At 46.2% G+C, this 18,125-nt stretch overlaps 1 protein-coding gene across 1 annotated transcript in view; it reads left to right on the top strand.

Annotated features, from left to right (window-relative positions):
- Window positions 1-18,125, top strand: part of DNAH2 (dynein axonemal heavy chain 2) — a 110,305-nt gene that overhangs the window by 26,939 nt on the left and 65,241 nt on the right. Inside the window, exons 10-26 of the mRNA XM_081109007.1 lie at window positions 47-134; window positions 476-681; window positions 1,121-1,250; window positions 1,519-1,701; window positions 3,649-3,863; window positions 7,908-8,054; window positions 8,824-8,980; window positions 9,223-9,462; window positions 9,748-9,936; window positions 10,134-10,281; window positions 10,764-10,956; window positions 13,191-13,391; window positions 13,475-13,631; window positions 14,318-14,492; window positions 14,925-15,088; window positions 16,406-16,567; window positions 16,673-16,776. Coding sequence (XP_080965133.1) covers window positions 47-134; window positions 476-681; window positions 1,121-1,250; window positions 1,519-1,701; window positions 3,649-3,863; window positions 7,908-8,054; window positions 8,824-8,980; window positions 9,223-9,462; window positions 9,748-9,936; window positions 10,134-10,281; window positions 10,764-10,956; window positions 13,191-13,391; window positions 13,475-13,631; window positions 14,318-14,492; window positions 14,925-15,088; window positions 16,406-16,567; window positions 16,673-16,776 — 2,859 coding nt within the window. The remainder of the gene's footprint in view (window positions 1-46; window positions 135-475; window positions 682-1,120; window positions 1,251-1,518; window positions 1,702-3,648; window positions 3,864-7,907; window positions 8,055-8,823; window positions 8,981-9,222; window positions 9,463-9,747; window positions 9,937-10,133; window positions 10,282-10,763; window positions 10,957-13,190; window positions 13,392-13,474; window positions 13,632-14,317; window positions 14,493-14,924; window positions 15,089-16,405; window positions 16,568-16,672; window positions 16,777-18,125) is intronic.

Raw genomic sequence — 18,125 nt, 5'->3', positions numbered from 1 at the left:
CTAGTGTTCCTGCTTTTTGATTTGGTCCGTCTCTCTCCTAACACAGGTTCTCCAGTCGGGGCTGGGTCCTGGACCAGACCAGCATATTTGCTCAGGTTGATGCTTTTGTGCAACGCTGCAAGGACCTTATTGAGGTGGGAAGACTGTGCGGGGAGGAAAATCAAAGCTAACTGCAGACACTCCAGAATTCCCACCCAGGAGTGGGGGAGCTGGGAAGATGCTAAACATAGAACTTAACCTCCTTGGCTCCTCCTGCATCCCTGTGTGCCCTACCACCACCCCATCCTTTTAGACTTTTGCCTGTTATCACTGCCTTAGTATCTCCTATTCCATTCTGCAGCCAAAATCCATCCTACTAGCCCCTTGCATCTGGTCGATCCTCTTTAGTTTTTAGACATTTTAAGTTAAATCAAAGGGCACAGGACTTACAAGTTCAGAAAGGAGAGCAGGAATTCTGACGTTGACTTTTTTTTAGGTATGTGACTGTCAGTACCATTTTGCCCGCTGGGTGGATGGCAAGCAAGGTCCCCTTCCTTGCTTCTTTGGCGTCCAGGGACCTCAGATAACACGGAACTTGCTTGAGATTGAGGATATTTTTTATAAAAATCTGCACATGTTGCGAGCTGTTCGCGGGGGCATCCTGGATGTCAAGAACACCTCTTGGCATGAAGACTACAATCGGTGAGAGAACCACAGGCTGACTCTCCACAGACAAGGGAAGGGAGGTCAGGGGAGCCAAGATTAGGAGGAGTGGTGAGGGTGTACTAAGGAAAGTGTGGCGGTAACACATCAGGGAAAGGGAGGAAGGAGTGTCTGCTGAGATGAAGGGTTCCAGAGGAGCCTTTCGGGGCTGGAAGCCCACTTCTGCCACATACTAGATATGTGATTGGGCAAATGACTCTACCCGTTAGAGCCTCTGTTCCTTTGTCTACAAACTAAGGTTAGTGATAGGACCTATCTCATTGCCTTGTTTTAAGGAATAAGTGGATTAATTCATGTAAAGCACTTAGTGCCTGGCACGTGGGGAGATCTTAGTACATAACACAGGATTCTTACTCAGGGGTGTACCTGGGGGCAGGCGAAGGCACCCACCTTTCAACATGCCTCTCTGATGATGCAGTTTCCGTGCTGGAGTCAAGGACCTGGAGGTGATGACCCAGAACTTGATCACCTCTGCCTTCGAGTTAGTTCGAGACGTAGAGCATGGAGTGCTGCTGCTGGATACCTTCCACAGGCTGGCAACCCGTGAGGTGTCGCTGCCCTGCCTGCTTCCTCCACCCCTTGTTCTCTTGTGCCTTCCCTCAGCTCCTCACGAGCCTTCCAGACACCATCCGCCTGCATTCATGCTCTTTCCTGTGCCCTAAATTGCCATGGTCTCCCTTCTTTCTTCTGTGCCCCTGGTTTCCAGATCGCTAAGGAGTGTGACCCCTAGCAGGGTGTAGCCTTCCTCTAGGATGGGTAACTGGAGGAACCCACATCCCCAGGACATATTGTCAACTTCTATCTCTTCTCCGTTAGGCTATCAAGCGAACATATGACAAGAAGGCGGTGGATCTCTACATGTTGTTTAATAGTGAACTGGCCCTCGTGAATCGTGAGCTGAACAGGAAATGGCCATCCCTGGAGCCCTACATGGCCCAGTTTTCTGGACAGGCACACTGGGTGCGGATCCTGCGGCGTCGCATCGACAGGGTCATGAATGTAAGTGCCTGAACTTTGCTAAAACTTGTCTGCAGTGCGTCGGTAGGGTTTGCAGGCTGTGCCACATACTGGGAGGGACCCGTCCAGAAATTCCCTAGTGAGTTTTCATGACCAGAGACTAAGTCTACCCAGGGGGGTGGCAGATGCGGCTCCGCATGAGGCAGGCCATGGCCTTGGATTTGCAGCAATGGTGAGTCTGGTTGGTAGAACATGGGCATTTCTATCAAGGTGGAGAGGAGGAACGGGGCCAGCATCTGAGAAGCTGGGCCACAAGAAGAGTAATTCAACCTCAAAATCCAGAGAACTGGATAGGTAAGACTCTTAAAGGACCTGTCTCCCTAGAACAGTGGTTCTCAACCTTCTGGCCCTTTAAATACAGTTCCTCATGTTGTGACCCAACCATAAAATTATTTTCGTTGCTACTTCATAACTGTAATGTTGCTACTGTTATGAATCGTAATGTAAATATCTGATATGCGGATGGTCTTAGGCAACCCCTGTGAAAGGGTCGTTCGACCGCCAAAGAGGTTGCTACCTACAGGTTGAGAACTGCTGCCCTAGAAGAATAGACACAAAGAAACGGAAAATTAAAGCGTAAACGTTTGGGGAATATAAGTCTGAAGCTATCTACCTGCCATCATCTAATTGGTTCTGGGAGAGAATAAGGCAGCTTACAGACAATTGGAAGCTTCTTAAGAAGTGGTGGGCTCAGACTTCAGTGAGGAAGGGCACTTACTGGTTTTCAATCGGATACCTCTTAAATCCTTCACCTCCTGTAATTTATTTTCTTTCCCCAGCTTTAAAAAAAATATTTTTATTGATTTCAATGAGGAAGGGGGAGGGAGAGAGAGATAGAAACATCAATGATGAGAGAGAATCATTGACCAGTTGCCTCCTACTTGCTCCTACTGGGGATCGAGCCCGCAACTCGGGCATGTGCCTATTACCGAGATCGAACCTGAGACCCTTTGGTCTGAGACTCTATCCACTGAGCTAACCCAGCTAGGGCCCAACTTTTTTCTTGAACTGAATGTTTGTGCTTCTATTTCTTTATTTTGACTCCATTTCTTCATCGTGCCTTGGTCTCGTCTTCTCACTCTTTTTTTTTTTTTGCTCCACCTTCCCTCTAAATAAGCGATTTTTAACCTTTTTCATCTCATGCCACACATAAACTAATTATTAAAATTCTGTGGAACACCAAAAAGTGTACTTTTCGCCCATCTGCCCCAAAAAAGTACAATTTTGATTTATTCACATTGGACGATTATTGTTGTATTGGCTGTTGTCTTTTTTTTTTTTTTTTTAATATGGAATGCTTCACGAATTTGCATGTCATCCTTGCACAGGGGCTATGCTAATCTTCTCTGTATCATTCCAATTTTAGTATATGTGCTGCCGAGGCGAGCACGGCTGTTGTCATTTTTTAATTTGACAATCTAAGGGAAGAGAGGCCAGGGCCCCTGACTACTCGTCAGGTTTTGCATGTTTTTTTTTTTTTTTTAATATATTTTATTGATTTTTTACAGAGAGGAAGGGAGAGAGACAGAGAGTTAGAAACGTCGATGAGAGAGAAACATCGATCAGCTGCCTCCTGCACATCTCCCACTGGGGATGTGCCCGCAACCCAGGTACATGCCCTTGACCGGAATCGAACCTGGGACCCTTTAGTCCGCAAGCCGACGCTCTATCCACTGAGCCAAACCGGTTTTGGCAGGTTTTGCATGTTTTAAAAATTCTCACAGCACACCAGCACCAGTGTGCTGAGGAACACTTGTTGAAAACTGCTGGACTAAGTAGTCAAAATCAATCTCCTTAGCAGGCCTCACACATATTGCTGGTGCGTGTGTGTGTGTGTGTGTGTGTGTGTGTGTGTGTGTTTGTGGTCTCAGGGAGATGGTAACGTGGAGGAATTGGTAAGTAGGTCCTCCCATTCTCTTTCTTCCTCAGTGTCTTTCTAACGCTCATTTCCTGCCCCACATTGGGACTGGAGAGGAGAGTGTACATACCTATCAGCAGATGGTTCAGGCCATTGATGAACTGGTTCGAAAAACCTTCCAAGACTGGACAGCAACCCTGGACAAGGACTGCATTCGGCGGCTGGACACCCCATTGTTACGAATCAGCCAGGAGAAGGCGGGCATGTTGGATGTCAACTTTGACAAGTACAAGACCCTACCCACTCCTCCCTTTATCTGACTCCTACTTATTCTGTCTCTGGTGCCATTCCCTTCCCCAACTCTCCCAGGAGTTTAACTCCCATCTCTTGGTTTTATCTCCATCCTCTCTAACTTTCTCTTATACTGTAATATGTTTCCTATCACTTCCTAATTTTAATTTTATATTTTATCTTTAAAAGAAATGGTTAAAAAAAGAAACCCCACTGACCTACTAAACCTGTGATGTCGGTGCTCTGCCACTAGATGGCCACAGTGGCTCAGCTAAATCACCCAAACCAGGAGCCATGGTGTGGGCTTTCCTGAGAATTGGTGGGGCTGTGGAGTATGCCCTCTCCTCTTAGCTTTATAACTATGACTTTTTCACATAATTATTTAAGATGTAATTAATTCATTTACTACTTATTTAACAATATATAGTGAGTGCCTTCCATGTGCTAGGAACCAAGATAGGCACAGGAAGTTTATGTAATGGTAAAGCCCCTGCCTTCTGTCGCCCTGGGAGTGAATAGTTATAGCTACTCTGGGAGCGGTGCTTCCTTTCCATATACAGAAGAGAAAATGCAGAAGAGAAAAATAAAGAGGGAGCTATGTAAGGCATCTGTCTACAGAGATTACAAACCTTCTGGTGACAGTTTTTTCCTGATCGGAAGGAAATGACTTTTTATTTGGTTGGTTTTGGCTCCCACTTGTCATCAGCTAGGCCCTATAATAAGAGGTATTTCACACATTTCTAGGCTGTTGCTACTAGGGTTGACTTTAACTCACAGAATGTCTTTATCTGTTGGGCAAATTTAGAAGGGGTTTTGCCAGAGAAGGCCTGTGCCAAGATGGAGTCCGAGGGACACAAGAAACGGAGTGTGTCTGTCCTGGGCAGCTGAGGGCAGCCTAACCGGGGGAGATGGCCCTCATGGCTGAGTGTCATCTGGTGGACTATCAGGCCAGAGGGGTGGGGCGAAGGCATTAGTGAGGACAGAGATGTTTGAGCCACATGGATAAGGAAGCAGTTTAGAAGCTGAGTGTAAAGATAAGGGGAAGAGGTTTGCGAAAAGTCTTTGATCAGTGGCGGCTGTTGGAGCCCAGCTTTGATAGGGTTCATGGTTTTTGAGGTATGGTTGAACAGGATCATATAAAAATGGCTTTATAAACCAATAATAAGATTTTGAAGAGACAGAGGGATGTCGGACTGTCAGTTTCAGCCCAATCCCCGCAGGTCAGGCGAAGGGACCCCGCAGATGCACAAATCCATGCACCAGGCCTCTAGTGTCTACATAAGTACAGTAGGCTTTTAAAATATATATATATTTTTATTGACTTCAGAGAGGAAGGGAGAGGGAGAGAGAGATGGAAACATCAATGATGACAGAGAATCATTGATCACCTGCCTCCCACACGCCACCCACTGGGGATCAAGCCCGCAACCCAGGCATGTACCCTTGACTGGAATCAAACCCGTGACTGTTCAGTCCGCAGGCCGATGCTCTATCCACTGAGCCAAGCCAGCCAGGGCTACAGTAGGCTTTTAATATAAATAGTAGCATATTAAGCACACTGTTCTGTACATTCAAAGTCTTTCAAAAATGTTTCCATTATGCCAGTACCATGCTGTTTTGATTATCATAGTCTTGCAGTATAGTTTGATATCAGGTAGTATGATAACTTCAACTTTGTTCTTCATTCTCAAGATTACTGTGGATATTCGGGGTCTTTTGTGGTTCCATATATATTTTTGGATTATTGTACTAGAAGATTTCAACCAGACTTCTTATATCTTGTTCCCTTCCCTCCATAGTGATATATTTACCTAATGTTTAAGCTTGTACTCATCTAGCTAAGATAAAATTAAGATAAAATTTTCCTGTTTGCTGTGGTCATCTTAAGGAATACATCAGATATTTATCTAAAATTCCATATGCATAATCTTTATAGTAGAGTTTACAAAGCAACTTTGGGCCAAATATTTATGGCTTAGGTTTAGCTGAAACCCAAATATTAAGTAGACACTTCTTTCAGAGAGAAGTGCTCCTGTCCTTTGGCAATTGTTTTTAGAAAGATTTGTTATAAGCTGCTTTACATTTTTGTGGTTTTAAGGTAAAACTGCCTCAATCCAGTAAATAATGTATAAGGGGGAAAAACATGATCATAGGGAAGGATTTTGAAAAGTCTGGGCTCATCAAACCAGTAAAGAAATCCAAGAGAGTTTCAACTTTTCCAAAGCCTAGTAAAACTCCAAGGAGGTGCAAATTACTTTTCCCAATTTATTCTTTTGTGTTCAATGTCTAGATAAAATCTTGAAATGAGCATGCTTTTCAAATGTGCTAATTGTCCCCAGAATTACCTGACTCTCCCTTAGTCACGGAAGCCTTCCAGTCCCTAATAGCACCTAGTTTATCTCACAAGGGCTTTTACTGTCCCACCTTCTATCCCAAATATTTGAACTCTGAAGTCCAAATTGGCTTTTACCACATTTTATGGCCAGACCAGCTTTACTGATTGCCCTTATCGCAAACATATTCCAGATGTTGTCTGTACCCTGGCTGGAAAGAGCTGTGTTATCACTATGTAGGCAGCAGATTCCTCCGTGCGGTGGAATTTTCCCAGAGCAGGGTGGGAGACTGGCATCTGTTTGTTTTTTGTGTCTGGGGCTTGCACTTTCTCCTTCCTCCCCAGTCCTATAGCACTTTCTCCACTGAGTTAGTTCATTCTGGTTTGTCAGCAGTAAACTCAGCTAGCTCACTTTCCTACTCTAATGCCTGACCACTTGTCTGAGGATATCATAAAATATTTTGCAAAAATCATTTCCCACATTTATTTCTTTTAAAAAATATATATTTGTATTGATTTCAGAGAGGAAGGGAGAGGGAGAGAGAAATAGAAACAGCAGTGATGAGAGAGAGTCATTGATTGGTTGTCTCCTCGACGCCCCACACTGGGGATCGAGCCCGCAACCCGGGCATGTGCCCTTGACCGGAACCAAACCTGGGACCCTTCAGCCCGCAGGCCAATGCTCTGTCCACTGAGCCAAATCAGGTAGGGCCACATTTATTTCTTTTTATAAAGTATACTTGTCAATAAAATAAAATTTTTACTCCAGAAATTTATTGACAAACTTCTGGCAAAGCCTGAACATCATTGTGAAAAAAGTTTCTCATGGAGCTTTCAGCTCAGTGTCAGGAAGGTATTATCCAGACTTGTGCTGTTGACTGACAAGTTAAAATTTCACTCCTGTGAGCTTCCCTGCAGGCTGACGCGGGGGCGCTGTTTTCAGGGGATTACTGAAGTCATCATCTTGGCGCTTTTCCTCTTAGGCTGGTCAGAGGCCTCAGAAAACAATCTTTCAAACTTCATTCTGAAGTTTCTGGGTGTAGGTCCAGCTGCCAGAGTGCTGGTTTCTGGGTAGGAGCAGAAGGCTGGAGGTCTCGACACAGTGTGCACATAGCCATTTACCGACCCCTCTCTCCTTCAGCTGGGCTTGGGGTCCGGTCCAAAGACCCTCTGGCTCTGTACTGCCTTCTCCAGGCAAGAAGCCTTCAGTCTTTTGTTGAGGTGAAGAGGGCGCCTGCCTAACTGTGCAGAGTACGGGAGGGGGCGTGGGGAGAGCTGCTTCCTAAACTTCCACCTGGTTTTCCGGTTTAGTCCCACCTTCATGCCCTTCCTTAACACCTGAAGCCGCCAGCCCCTGGGCCTTCGGAGAATCCTACAGCAGGAACCGAGCGGCTTCTTAGCTGTTTCCGTCACCATCTTAAGATTCCAGTTCTGCTCCTTATCCATCTACTGTTGAGCTTCCAAAATTATTCTGTTGTTGTCTCCTTGAATAGGTGGGCTTATGCCTTACGCAACACAAACCCCTTTACTGCTGCTTTAGTGAGGGGAGGGGCCAACGCCAAGTGTCTTCAACCTGGAGATGCTGCTTCGTTTCTGACCCTTTCTCTGCCTCAGTGCTGCCCAGCCCTGCGCCCCCTCGGCCTGCTGTTGGCGCTTATGCCCTTGAGCAGCACCTTCAGCTGCGCTGCTCTTCTCCCCCCCCCCAAGGTCTCTGCTGATTCTCTTTGTGGAGATTGACTACTGGGAGCGGCTGCTGTTTGAGACGCCCCATTATGTGGTGAACGTCGCTGAACGTGCGGAGGAGCTGCGTGTTCTTCGTGAAAATCTGCTCCTCGTGGCTCGAGACTACAATAAGTAGGGCCCCAGTCCTCACGGCAGTCCTTCTGCATGCTGTTTACCTCCTTTTTGTTGTATCTACTCCATGATGTTCTTTCCCTACAGTAGCCATCCTTCACGTTTTGTCCATCTCAAAATACTCTTTTTGTCCAGTCTCTCCCTGTGGCCCTACGACTACTCCCTTGTAGTTTTGGCTTCTAGCTTTAGGGTGGAGAGCAAAAACAGCCAGGTCCTCTTCCACCCCACAGGGCCATATGTATTGTAAGCCTGGGTCACTTCTCTAGGAATGAAACTGGCATTCGGATTATGGACACAGAATAACATCCGATGCATTGAACCAAGGCCATGCAGTCAATTCTTCTCTTAATGCCCTTGGCACTCATTTTGAAGTGAGGCTTTGTTCTGGGTTGGGTACCTTTTTCAGCCCAATTAAAGTCCAAGGGGGTGGAAACAGAAGTCTTTTTTGGGTGTCTGGAATGGAACTATCCATTGTGGTAGCCACTAGCAGCATATGGCTATTTCTATTTTAATTAATAATTGAAATTAAATAATTTTTAAAAATTCAGCCACTCATTCGCACAGGCTACATTTCAGATGCTTCATCGCCACACGTGGCTAGTGGCTGTCGCATTAGCACCAATTGTAGAACATTCCCATCATTGTGAAATGTTTTATTGAAAAGCACTCTAGAATCGTGAACTTTCAGATTTTCCCACCAAGGTTCTGGTGTGGAGGAGAGGTCTTCAGAGCTTGTCCCCATCAGCTACCAGTCTGCTCTTCTACGCAGGATCATTGCCATGCTGTCCCCAAATGAGCAGGCCCTGTTCAAAGAACGCATCCGCTTCCTGGATAAGAAGATCCACCCTGGACTCAAGAAACTGCACTGGTCCTTGAAGGGGGCCAGTGCCTTTTTCATCACAGAGTGCCGCATCCATGCCAGCAAGGTAGGCCATGGTCATTAGACCCCAAGGGCTGAGCAAAAGGCTGGTGCATGGGAAATTAATACCTGAATCGTAGGCAGTGGTGGAGAGACCAGGGAGTAATGGGAAATAAATGAAGTTTGCTTGGGGAAGGACTTTTACTGTCAGCAACTCTAGGTAGAGGACAGGTGGGAGGATAGAATTAGGCCCAGAAGGTCTTTTCCCAAGCTGAAGCCCCCACCCTATGGGGGCGTTTCTGAGTCCAGGTACAGATGATTGTGAATGAGTTCAAGGCATCCACTCTGACCATTGGCTGGCGAGCCCAAGAGATATCAGAGACACTGTTGGTACGCATTAGTGGCAAACGGGTGTACAGGGACCTGGAATTCGAGGAGGACCAAAAAGAGCATCGGGCAGCTGTGCAGCAGAAATTGGTGAACCTACACCATGATGTGATAGCCATCATGACCAACACCTATGAAGTCTTCAAGAATGACGGCGCTGAGGTAGGGGTCCTGTGGCCAGGGCTTTGTGGTTGGGGAAGCCCCCAGGCTCCCAGGCCCATCAGACCATTCTCTTGTTTTTTTTCAGTCTCCCCCACCCCACCCCCCAGACATCCTGCTCTATTCTTGGATTCACACAACCTTCAGTCTGTCAAACCTTCTTCCTTCTGGACTCAGAGTCCTGCCTTTCTGTTTAACCAGCCTATTCCCCCCCCACCCCTCTGCCCCACATTGGCTAGACCTACTGTCTTCCCTAAGGATTCTCTTTCCCTTTTCTCTTCCCACCAGATTCAGCAGCAGTGGATGCTATACACGATTCGGTTGGACCACATGATGGAGGACGCCCTGAGACTGAATGTGAAGTGGTCACTGTTGGAACTGTCCAAAGCTATCAATGGGGATGGGAAGACCTCCCCAAACCCACTCTTCCGAGTCCTTGTAATTTTGCAGAATGACATGCAGGGAAATGCGAAACAGGTGGGCACCGCTTTGCCCCCAAGACCTGAAATTGATCATACTTTATTCTCCAGTCTCCCTCAATCCTTAAACTTGACCCTTGACCTCGACTTTATCCTTTGGCCTCCAGATCTGGTTCTGAGGTATTCAACCTTACCAGTCCTGAGGCCTGTCTCCTCCATGGCCTGTGCAAAGGCTCTCTCCTTGTGTTCCCACAGGTGGAGTTCTCACCCACTTTGCAGACTTTGGCAAATGTGGTCAATGACATTGGCAACCACCTTTTCTCCACCATCTCTGTCTTCCGCCACCTCCCTGAAATTCTCCTCAAGCGCAAGTTTTTTCGTGACCCCATCCACTTAATCGTGGGTGAGTGGACAATAGGGAGGGAATTTAGTGCCGGGATAGCAGAGGCTTAGGAATGGGCAGAGCTGGGAGGAGAGACCAGGGCTGTTTCCAGATACTGGTCAGTCATCTCTAGTACGGGTGGAAAAGGCAGGTCAGTGGGCTGGATTGGGGAAAGAAGCAAAGGCAGGGATGGAGGCAAGAAGATTAGGTAACAGATGCTCCTGGGATTTGGGATTCGGGGTGGGAGATTAGGAAGGACAAATTTAGGACTGGGTCTGGGATATAACATGTCCAGATACCAACAGCTGATATATCTGAATCTTATAGATTAGGTTCATACTTTTACTTCCTGCCTTCTCCTTTATTTTCTAATGCTCATGTTTGAGTCTTATTCCTTTGTGGAGGTGATATTGGAGTGGAGGGTCGGGGGCAGTGGCCAAGGGCCAGGTTGGAGCTTGGGTTGAAGTGAAAGTTAATGAGAAGCATTTTGCTGGGTCCTGAAGAGCGTGATGAGGACATCAAGAAGATCCAGGCCCAGATCAGCAGTGGTATGACGAATAATGCAAGCCTGCTGCAGAACTATCTCAAGACCTGGGATATGTATCGGGAAATCTGGGAGATCAACAAGGACTCTTTTATTCGTCGCTATCAGCGTCTCAACCCCCCTGTCTCTTCTTTTGATGCCGACATTGCCCGGTAAGGAGAGCAGGTGGATGTGAAGGTCTGTCTCTGAAGGTATAGATTTACAGAGATGGCGAACCTTTTGAGCTTGGCGTGTCAGCATTTTGTAAAACCCTAACTTAACTCTGGTGCCGTGTCACATATAGAAATTTTTTGATATTTGCAACCATAGTAAAACAAAGACTTATATTTTTGATATTTATTTTATATATTTAAATGCCATTTAACAAAGAAAAATCAACCAAAAAAATGAGTTCGTGTGTCACTTCTGACACGCGTGTCATAGGTTCGCCATCACTGGTATAGAATCTCAGGAGGCTAGAGGCTCAGAAGGCAGGCTGGGGGTAAGGAGAGGTGCAGAAAGTGTGTCCTCAATAGGAAAGAACAGGGCTTAGGGCATGGAACCTTTGCTTCTCAGGGGTGGAGATCACATACGAGCTGGATAAGATTTAGGGGAAAAGCCGTTTGGGTGGGTAGTACCCACAGGGTCCTCTTGGAAAGAAGGAAATGCTTGGCATCTAAAGGATGAGAGAAGTGAACACTTCCACTTTAAGAAGGTAGGCTGGAGTTCATTGGAAGAAGATGCTTAAATTCTAAAGTCAGGAAAAGATCTCCCATCTCTTTTCCTCTGGTTAGTCTTACATTTATTAAAGAAACCACCATTGTTCTATGGATCCTGAGGAATAAAAAGAAATGAACAAGTGTTTTCTGCCTGAGGGCTACAGTGTAGTGGGGAAGATAAAAGAACAGGGCTGGGGCATCGTGGGAACTGATGAAATCCCAGCTCTGCTGCTTTCTAGCTGTGGAATCTTTTTTTTTTTTTAATATATTTTATTGATTTTTTACAGAGAGGAAGGGAGAGGGATAGAGAGTTAGAAACATCGATGAGAGAGAAACACCGATCAGCTGCCTCCTGCACACCCTCCACTGGGGATGTGCCCACAACCAAGGTACATGCCCTTGACTGGAATCGAACCTGGGAACCCTTGAGTCCGCAGGCCGACGCTCTATCCACTGAGCCAAACCGGTTAGGGATAGCTGTGGAATCTTAAGGCACTTAGGTTCTCCAGGCCTCAGCCTCCTGTGAAACAGATGTTACACCACCTACTTACAAGGTTGTGAGACTATTCAATATATGTAAAAGCACATTGTAAACTCTAAAGTACGGTCCTCAGGTGCTTGCTATTATACAAGCTTCAGATGTGAAAAATATATGATTAAGGTTTACAAGGTACCAGGGCAGTTCAATGGGAGGACAGAATTTCCAGCCAGGGCAGCCCTTAACTATCTTCTCCCGTTGAACTAGCTCCAGGAGTTCTAGCTGCCATCCCTGTTGAAAATGGGAGAATCTCCCCAAAGTGAGGCAGTAGGGTCTCTCATTACTGTTCTCTAGGAATAACTCTGACAGAAGGGTCTAGGCCAGCCGTGGGCAAACTACGGCCCGCGGGCCGGATCCGGCCCGTTTGAAATGAATAAAACTAAAAAAAAAAAGACCGTACCCTTTTATGTAATGATGTTTACTTTGAATTTATATTAGTTCACACAAACACTCCATCCATGCTTTTGTTCTGGTCCTCCGGTCCAGTTTAAGAACCCATTGTGGCCCTCGAGTCAGAAAGTTTGCCCACCCCTGAGCCAGGGACATAGGAAAGGCTTCATGAAGGGCGTGACTGTGGGGCTGGGCTTTATGCAATGGGTAGGATTTCAACAGGTGGAGGTGGGCAGTGGGAGGGCATTTCAGGGAGAGAAAATAGCATCAGCAAAGGCATAAAATTGGGAACATATCAGCATGTTTGCCAAATAGTGAGTATTTGGAACATAGATACACAAAAGGGAGGGTGCAAAGGGATTTATGGGCAACAACCAACTTCATTTTCTCCGCAACCTTGTGAGGTAGGGCCTATTTTTATCATCATGACACAGGTGAGGAAATAGGCTTCCAACAGTTAAACAACCTGCCTGAGGTCATAGAGCTAGTGAGCACCAGTGTGAACTCAACCCAGGTCCATGTGATGCTAAAGGCTTGAATGCCAGACTGAACCTGATAGCTGTCCTGAAGGCAGTGGTTGGGAAGATGACATGGTCACAGCTGTGTCTGGGTGGACTGAAATGAGAGACAGTGGGGTGTAGCAGAAAGCTTTGGAGCTGCTGCACAGGTCTGGGTGGCAGGAAATGAGAACCTGAACTGGCATCAGGGCAGTGGGCATGTCCAAGAAAAAAACATGCTAGCAGGAATATGGGCCTTTCAGCTACACAGAGGTTGCTAATAATGTGCAGAAGGAGGAGACCGTCCTCAACATCCAGTTTGTGCTGCTGGACTGCTCGCATCTCAAGTTCTCGCTGGTGCAGCACTGCAATGAGTGGCAGAACAAGTTCACGACGCTGCTCAAGGAGATGGCCGCCCGGCGCCTCCTGGAGCTGCACACCTACCTGAAGGAGAACGCCGAGAAGTACGGGCGGGTGCATGGCACGGGCGGGCGGGGAGAGCATGCCCTGCCCTGTCTCCTTAACTGTGCTCTTTGCCCGGCTTTAGAATAAGCCGCCCTCCCCAGACGCTGGAGGAACTGGGGGTCAGTTTGCAACTCATGGATACCCTGCAGCACGACTTGCCCAACCTGGAGACCCAGATTCCTCCCATCCACGAGCAATTCGCCATTCTTGAGAAGTATGAGGTGCCCGTTGCGGAGAATGTGAGTTCCAGTACCGTCTGGTCCCAAGTTGAACCCATGCCAGCAGCAGGTAGTATGGGAAGCTGATCTCTCACATAGTAGATCCCTCTGCTGTCAGGAGGGAGAGCAGACAAGTGTGTGTGTGTGTGTGTGTGTGTGTGTGTGTGTGTGTGTAGTGGGGGGTGTGGAGAAGGTTCAAGATTCAAAAGCCTCTGAGAGCCAAAGCTAATTCAAATGATATTTCTGGTTAGTTTATGGAGTTCTTTTAAAGTTTTTTTGTTTTTGTTGTTAATCCTCACCTGAGGATATTTTTCCCCCAATGACTTTTTTGAGAGAGAGAGAGAGAGAAAGAGAGAGAGAGAGAGAGAGAGGCTCTTCAATGTGAGAGACGCATGATTGGTTGCTTCCCGCATGCGCCCCAATCAGGGGGATCAAGCCTGCAACCGAGGTACCTGCTCTTGACTGGAATCGGATCCAGGACCCTTCAGTCCCTGGGCTGACACTTAATCCACTGAGATAACCCACCTAAGGCTATTTATGGAGTTCTTTTAGGCCCAGCAGCTCACTGCTTGATTTCTTTGGGCCTCTTTGCATGCAGAACTTGGCCACAGACTGCTGTGGAGGATCAGAAAAGAGCCCTTAAAGGCACTGGTGAGATGGACAGAACTTCTGCTCGTGTGTCACCCTCCCCTCTCTGATGTCCCCAGGTCCTGGAGATGCTGAACAGTCTCAATGGGGAGTGGGTTGTCTTCCAACAAACTCTGTTGGACAGTGAACAGATGTTGAAGAAGCACAAGGAGAAATTCAAGACAAGCCTTATTCACTCAGCTGATGATTTCAAGAAGAAAGCCCATAATCTTCTGGAAGAATTTGGCATCAAAGGTACTCCTTTCGTGTCCTCTCCTCCTCCTTTACCTTTGGTTTGACCAAGTCTTTTAAAGGTTACAGCCGAGGGAGGTGCGAACAAGGATGAGCGGAGGAAGGACTATAGGGGGGACAGGAAAAGAGCAGTGGCACTTCTGTCAGCAACCCAGCTGTGGTTGGTCAAAAGACAGCAGCCCAACTCACAGTTCCAGTTTTCGTACACCCACCTCCCAAGTCCCACCTGTTTCTGATTCTTGAGCCACATGTACTAGTTTTGGTAAGATTAATCATCATCCTTTCAATGCATTTTCTCTTATTTTCCTTTCCTTCCCTCTCTCATGTGAGGAAGAAGTGAGATTTACCCACAAAGAGGTAGGAGAGCGATGACAGTCCTTTCAGAGGACCATGACCTTGAGTGGGAATCTGAGCTTCATCTGGGATTTTCCACAGGCCCCTTCACCAGTAGTGTGGGACACCAGACTGCTCTAGATCAGATCGCCCAAATGCGGGCCATGCTGAATGCCATGAGGGAAGAAGAAAACACTCTCCGTGCCAACTTGGGCATCTTCAAGATCGAGCAGCCAGCCTCCAAGGACCTGCAGAACCTGGAGAAGGTGGGGTGCTGAGTTAGGCCCTATGGTAATTAAGCACATGGGGCAGGTGAATTCACCCTAAGGGCCTGGAAAAACAGATGGGTGCATGAGGAGCTTTTTATTTTATTTTATTTTAAAATATATTTTATTGATTTCAGAGAGGAAGGAGAGGGAGAGAGAGATAGAAACATCAAAGATGAGAGAGAATCATTGATCAGCTACCTCCTGCACCTCCCACTGCTGGGGATTGAGTCTGCAAGCCTGGCATGTGTCCTGACCAGAATCGAAAGGTGACCTCCTGGTTCACAGGTCGACTCTCAACCACTGAGCCATGCTGGCCGGGCATGAGTAGCTTTTTAAAAAAAATTGATGTAAAATTCAGATAAGAAAAGAACCAGCTTAAAGTGAACAGTTATTCAGTGGCAGTTAGTACATTCACAGTGTTGTGTATCCATTACCTCTAGTTTTAAAACGTTTTCATCACCCCAAAAGGAAACCCTGTATCCACAGCAGTCATTCCCCATCCGGTCTCTCCCCAGCCCTTGTTGGCCACTAACCTATTTCCTATGCATGTGGATTTGCTTATTCTGAACATTTTATATAAATGGAGTCATACAAATATGTGGCTCTTCGTATCTGGCTTCTTTCACTTAGCATGATATCTTCAAGGTTCATCCGTGTTGTAGCATGTGCCAGTCAATATTTCATTTCTTTTTGTGGCTGGCTAGTATTCTATTGTATGAATTTACCACATTTTGTTTATCCATTAACAAGTAATGGACATTTGGTTGTTTCCACCTTTTAGCTGTTGTGAGTAGTGCTGCTATGAACATGTGTGTACTTGTATTTGTTTGAGTCTCTGTTCCCAGTTCTTGTGGGTATGTACCCAGGAGTGGAATAGCTGGATCATATGGTAATTCTATGTTTGACTTTTTGAGGACTTGCCAAACTATTTCCCACAGCAGCTGCACCATTTTACACTCCCACTAGCAATGTACGAGGGTTTCTATTTCTCTGCATCCTCGCCAACACTTACTCCTCGCCCCCCACTTTTTTTTTGGGTCCTAGCCATTCTGGTGGGTGTGAAGTTGAGTCTCATTGTGGTTTTGATTTGCATGTCTCTACTGACTAATGATGCTGAATATACTTCCCTGTGCTTGTTATTTGAGGAGCTCGTAAGGCAAGAGAGTAGAGAAAGAAATCTGAATTGAGGAGGCAGCTCTATTGCCTGGAGGGAAAAACTTCTCAGATGAGAGGAGCGAAGAACCTGAGTGTTTGTCAGGAAGAAAGAGGGCAAGAGTCATGCTACTTAACATCTTTCTGCTCTCTGCCACGAAGGAGCTAGACGCACTCCAGCAAATCTGGGAGATCACACGGGACTGGGAGGAAAACTGGAACCAGTGGAAGACCGGTCGGTTCTTGAACCTGCAGACAGAGACCATGGAGACCATGGCCCATGGGCTGTATCGTCGCCTTACAAGACTCGCCAAAGAGTTTAAGGTGTGCGAAGAAAGGAGGGAAGGGGGCAGAAGATAAGCCAAATGAGGAAGGGGAACTGAGCAGGTAAGATTGTCAGCTCTTCTGATACTTCCCACTTTTGCTCAGGACCGAAACTGGGAAATTATTGAAACCACTCGATCAAAACTCGAGCAGTTCAAGAGGACCATGCCTCTCATCTCAGACCTGCGAAACTCCGCTCTTAGAGAGAGGTAAGTCTCCTCCGCTCCTGGGGTGACCGTCTGGCCTGTCCCCTCCGTGGTGATCATAGCTCTCTGTGCCCCTCTGTCTACAAACACCCTTCTGGAAGAGACCTTCATTAGAGCCTGCCACGGTCCTCTGTTTCTCGCACTGTCCTGGATTCTGTATTCCTTCTCTGCTTCCTTCCCCCTCTGTCTCCTCTCACTTTATGCCATCTGTCTTAGCTAAGCTTTATGCCTTCTGCCATACAAAAGTTATTTTGATGCAGCCAAAAGTATAACTTTCTTTCTTTTTAAAAAATAGTTTATTGATTTTTAGAAAGAGAGGAAAGGAGAGGGAGAGGGAGAGAGAGAGAAACTTTGATGTGAGAGTGTAACATCCATCTGCTGCCTCCCTACAAGGGATCAAGCCCACAACCAGGGCATGCGCCCTTGACTGGGAATTAAACTAGCAACCTTTTGCTGCACAGAACAACACCCAACCAATGAGCCACACTGGCCAGGGCAACAACTTTCTTTATGGTTTTTGCTTCTGTGCCTTGTTTAAGACCTCCCTTACCCCAGAGTTATAAATTCATCCTCTCCAACTTTCTTCTAATTCTTTCTACTTTTGTTTTTCAAGTTTAATAGAAGGGTCCTTTGAAACCATTGAGTATAGAATAAACTATTTTACAAATGGTGTTTTAGTAATTAATTACCTATCTATTTAGGAGAAAATAATTTTACTTCTTTTGCATTGCCTCCAGGGATAATGTTTTTGGCAATGTTTCACCATTAAGTATGGGGTTAAGTATAACCTAACCACTTTATTTACTTAACTTATTTAATCTCTCTAAGCCTCAGTTTCTTCATATATAAATGGAATGACAATAATTCATCATTTATACAGGGGTGTGGAAACTTTTTTCTGCCAAGGGCCATTTGGATATTTATAACATCATTTGTGGGCCATGCAAAATTATCCCCTTAAAAATTAATCTGCTATACTTAACATTTAATGAACTCACCCCCAATGCGTTGGCAGGACCAGACCAAATGATTTTGTGGGCCTTATTTGGCCTACAGGCTGGACATTTCCCACCCCTGATTTATAGAGTGGTTGTGAGAATTAAGTGAGATGTTTCAGGTAGGGCACTTAGCCCAGCACAGAATCTATAATAAAACTGTAGTGATCCATCTTAACTCCCTTCTCCTGAGAATCGCGCATCAATCTCTGTATTCCCCACAGTGCCTAAGTTGCCTGTTAGAGCCTTTTTAGTAAATAGGGGTGAAATCATGAATGAATAAATATACATCATAATATCCCATTGGGCAGCTGCTTACAGATGTCCTCTCCTAGGAAGATATTCTAAAGGTCCAAG

This window comes from Myotis nattereri, assembly GCF_964212035.1.
Source record: "Myotis nattereri genome assembly, chromosome: 16".
Lineage (NCBI taxonomy): Eukaryota > Metazoa > Chordata > Mammalia > Chiroptera > Vespertilionidae > Myotis > Myotis nattereri.
The sequence above is the reverse complement of the archived record's forward strand: the minus strand, read 5'-3'. Positions and strand labels throughout refer to the sequence as shown.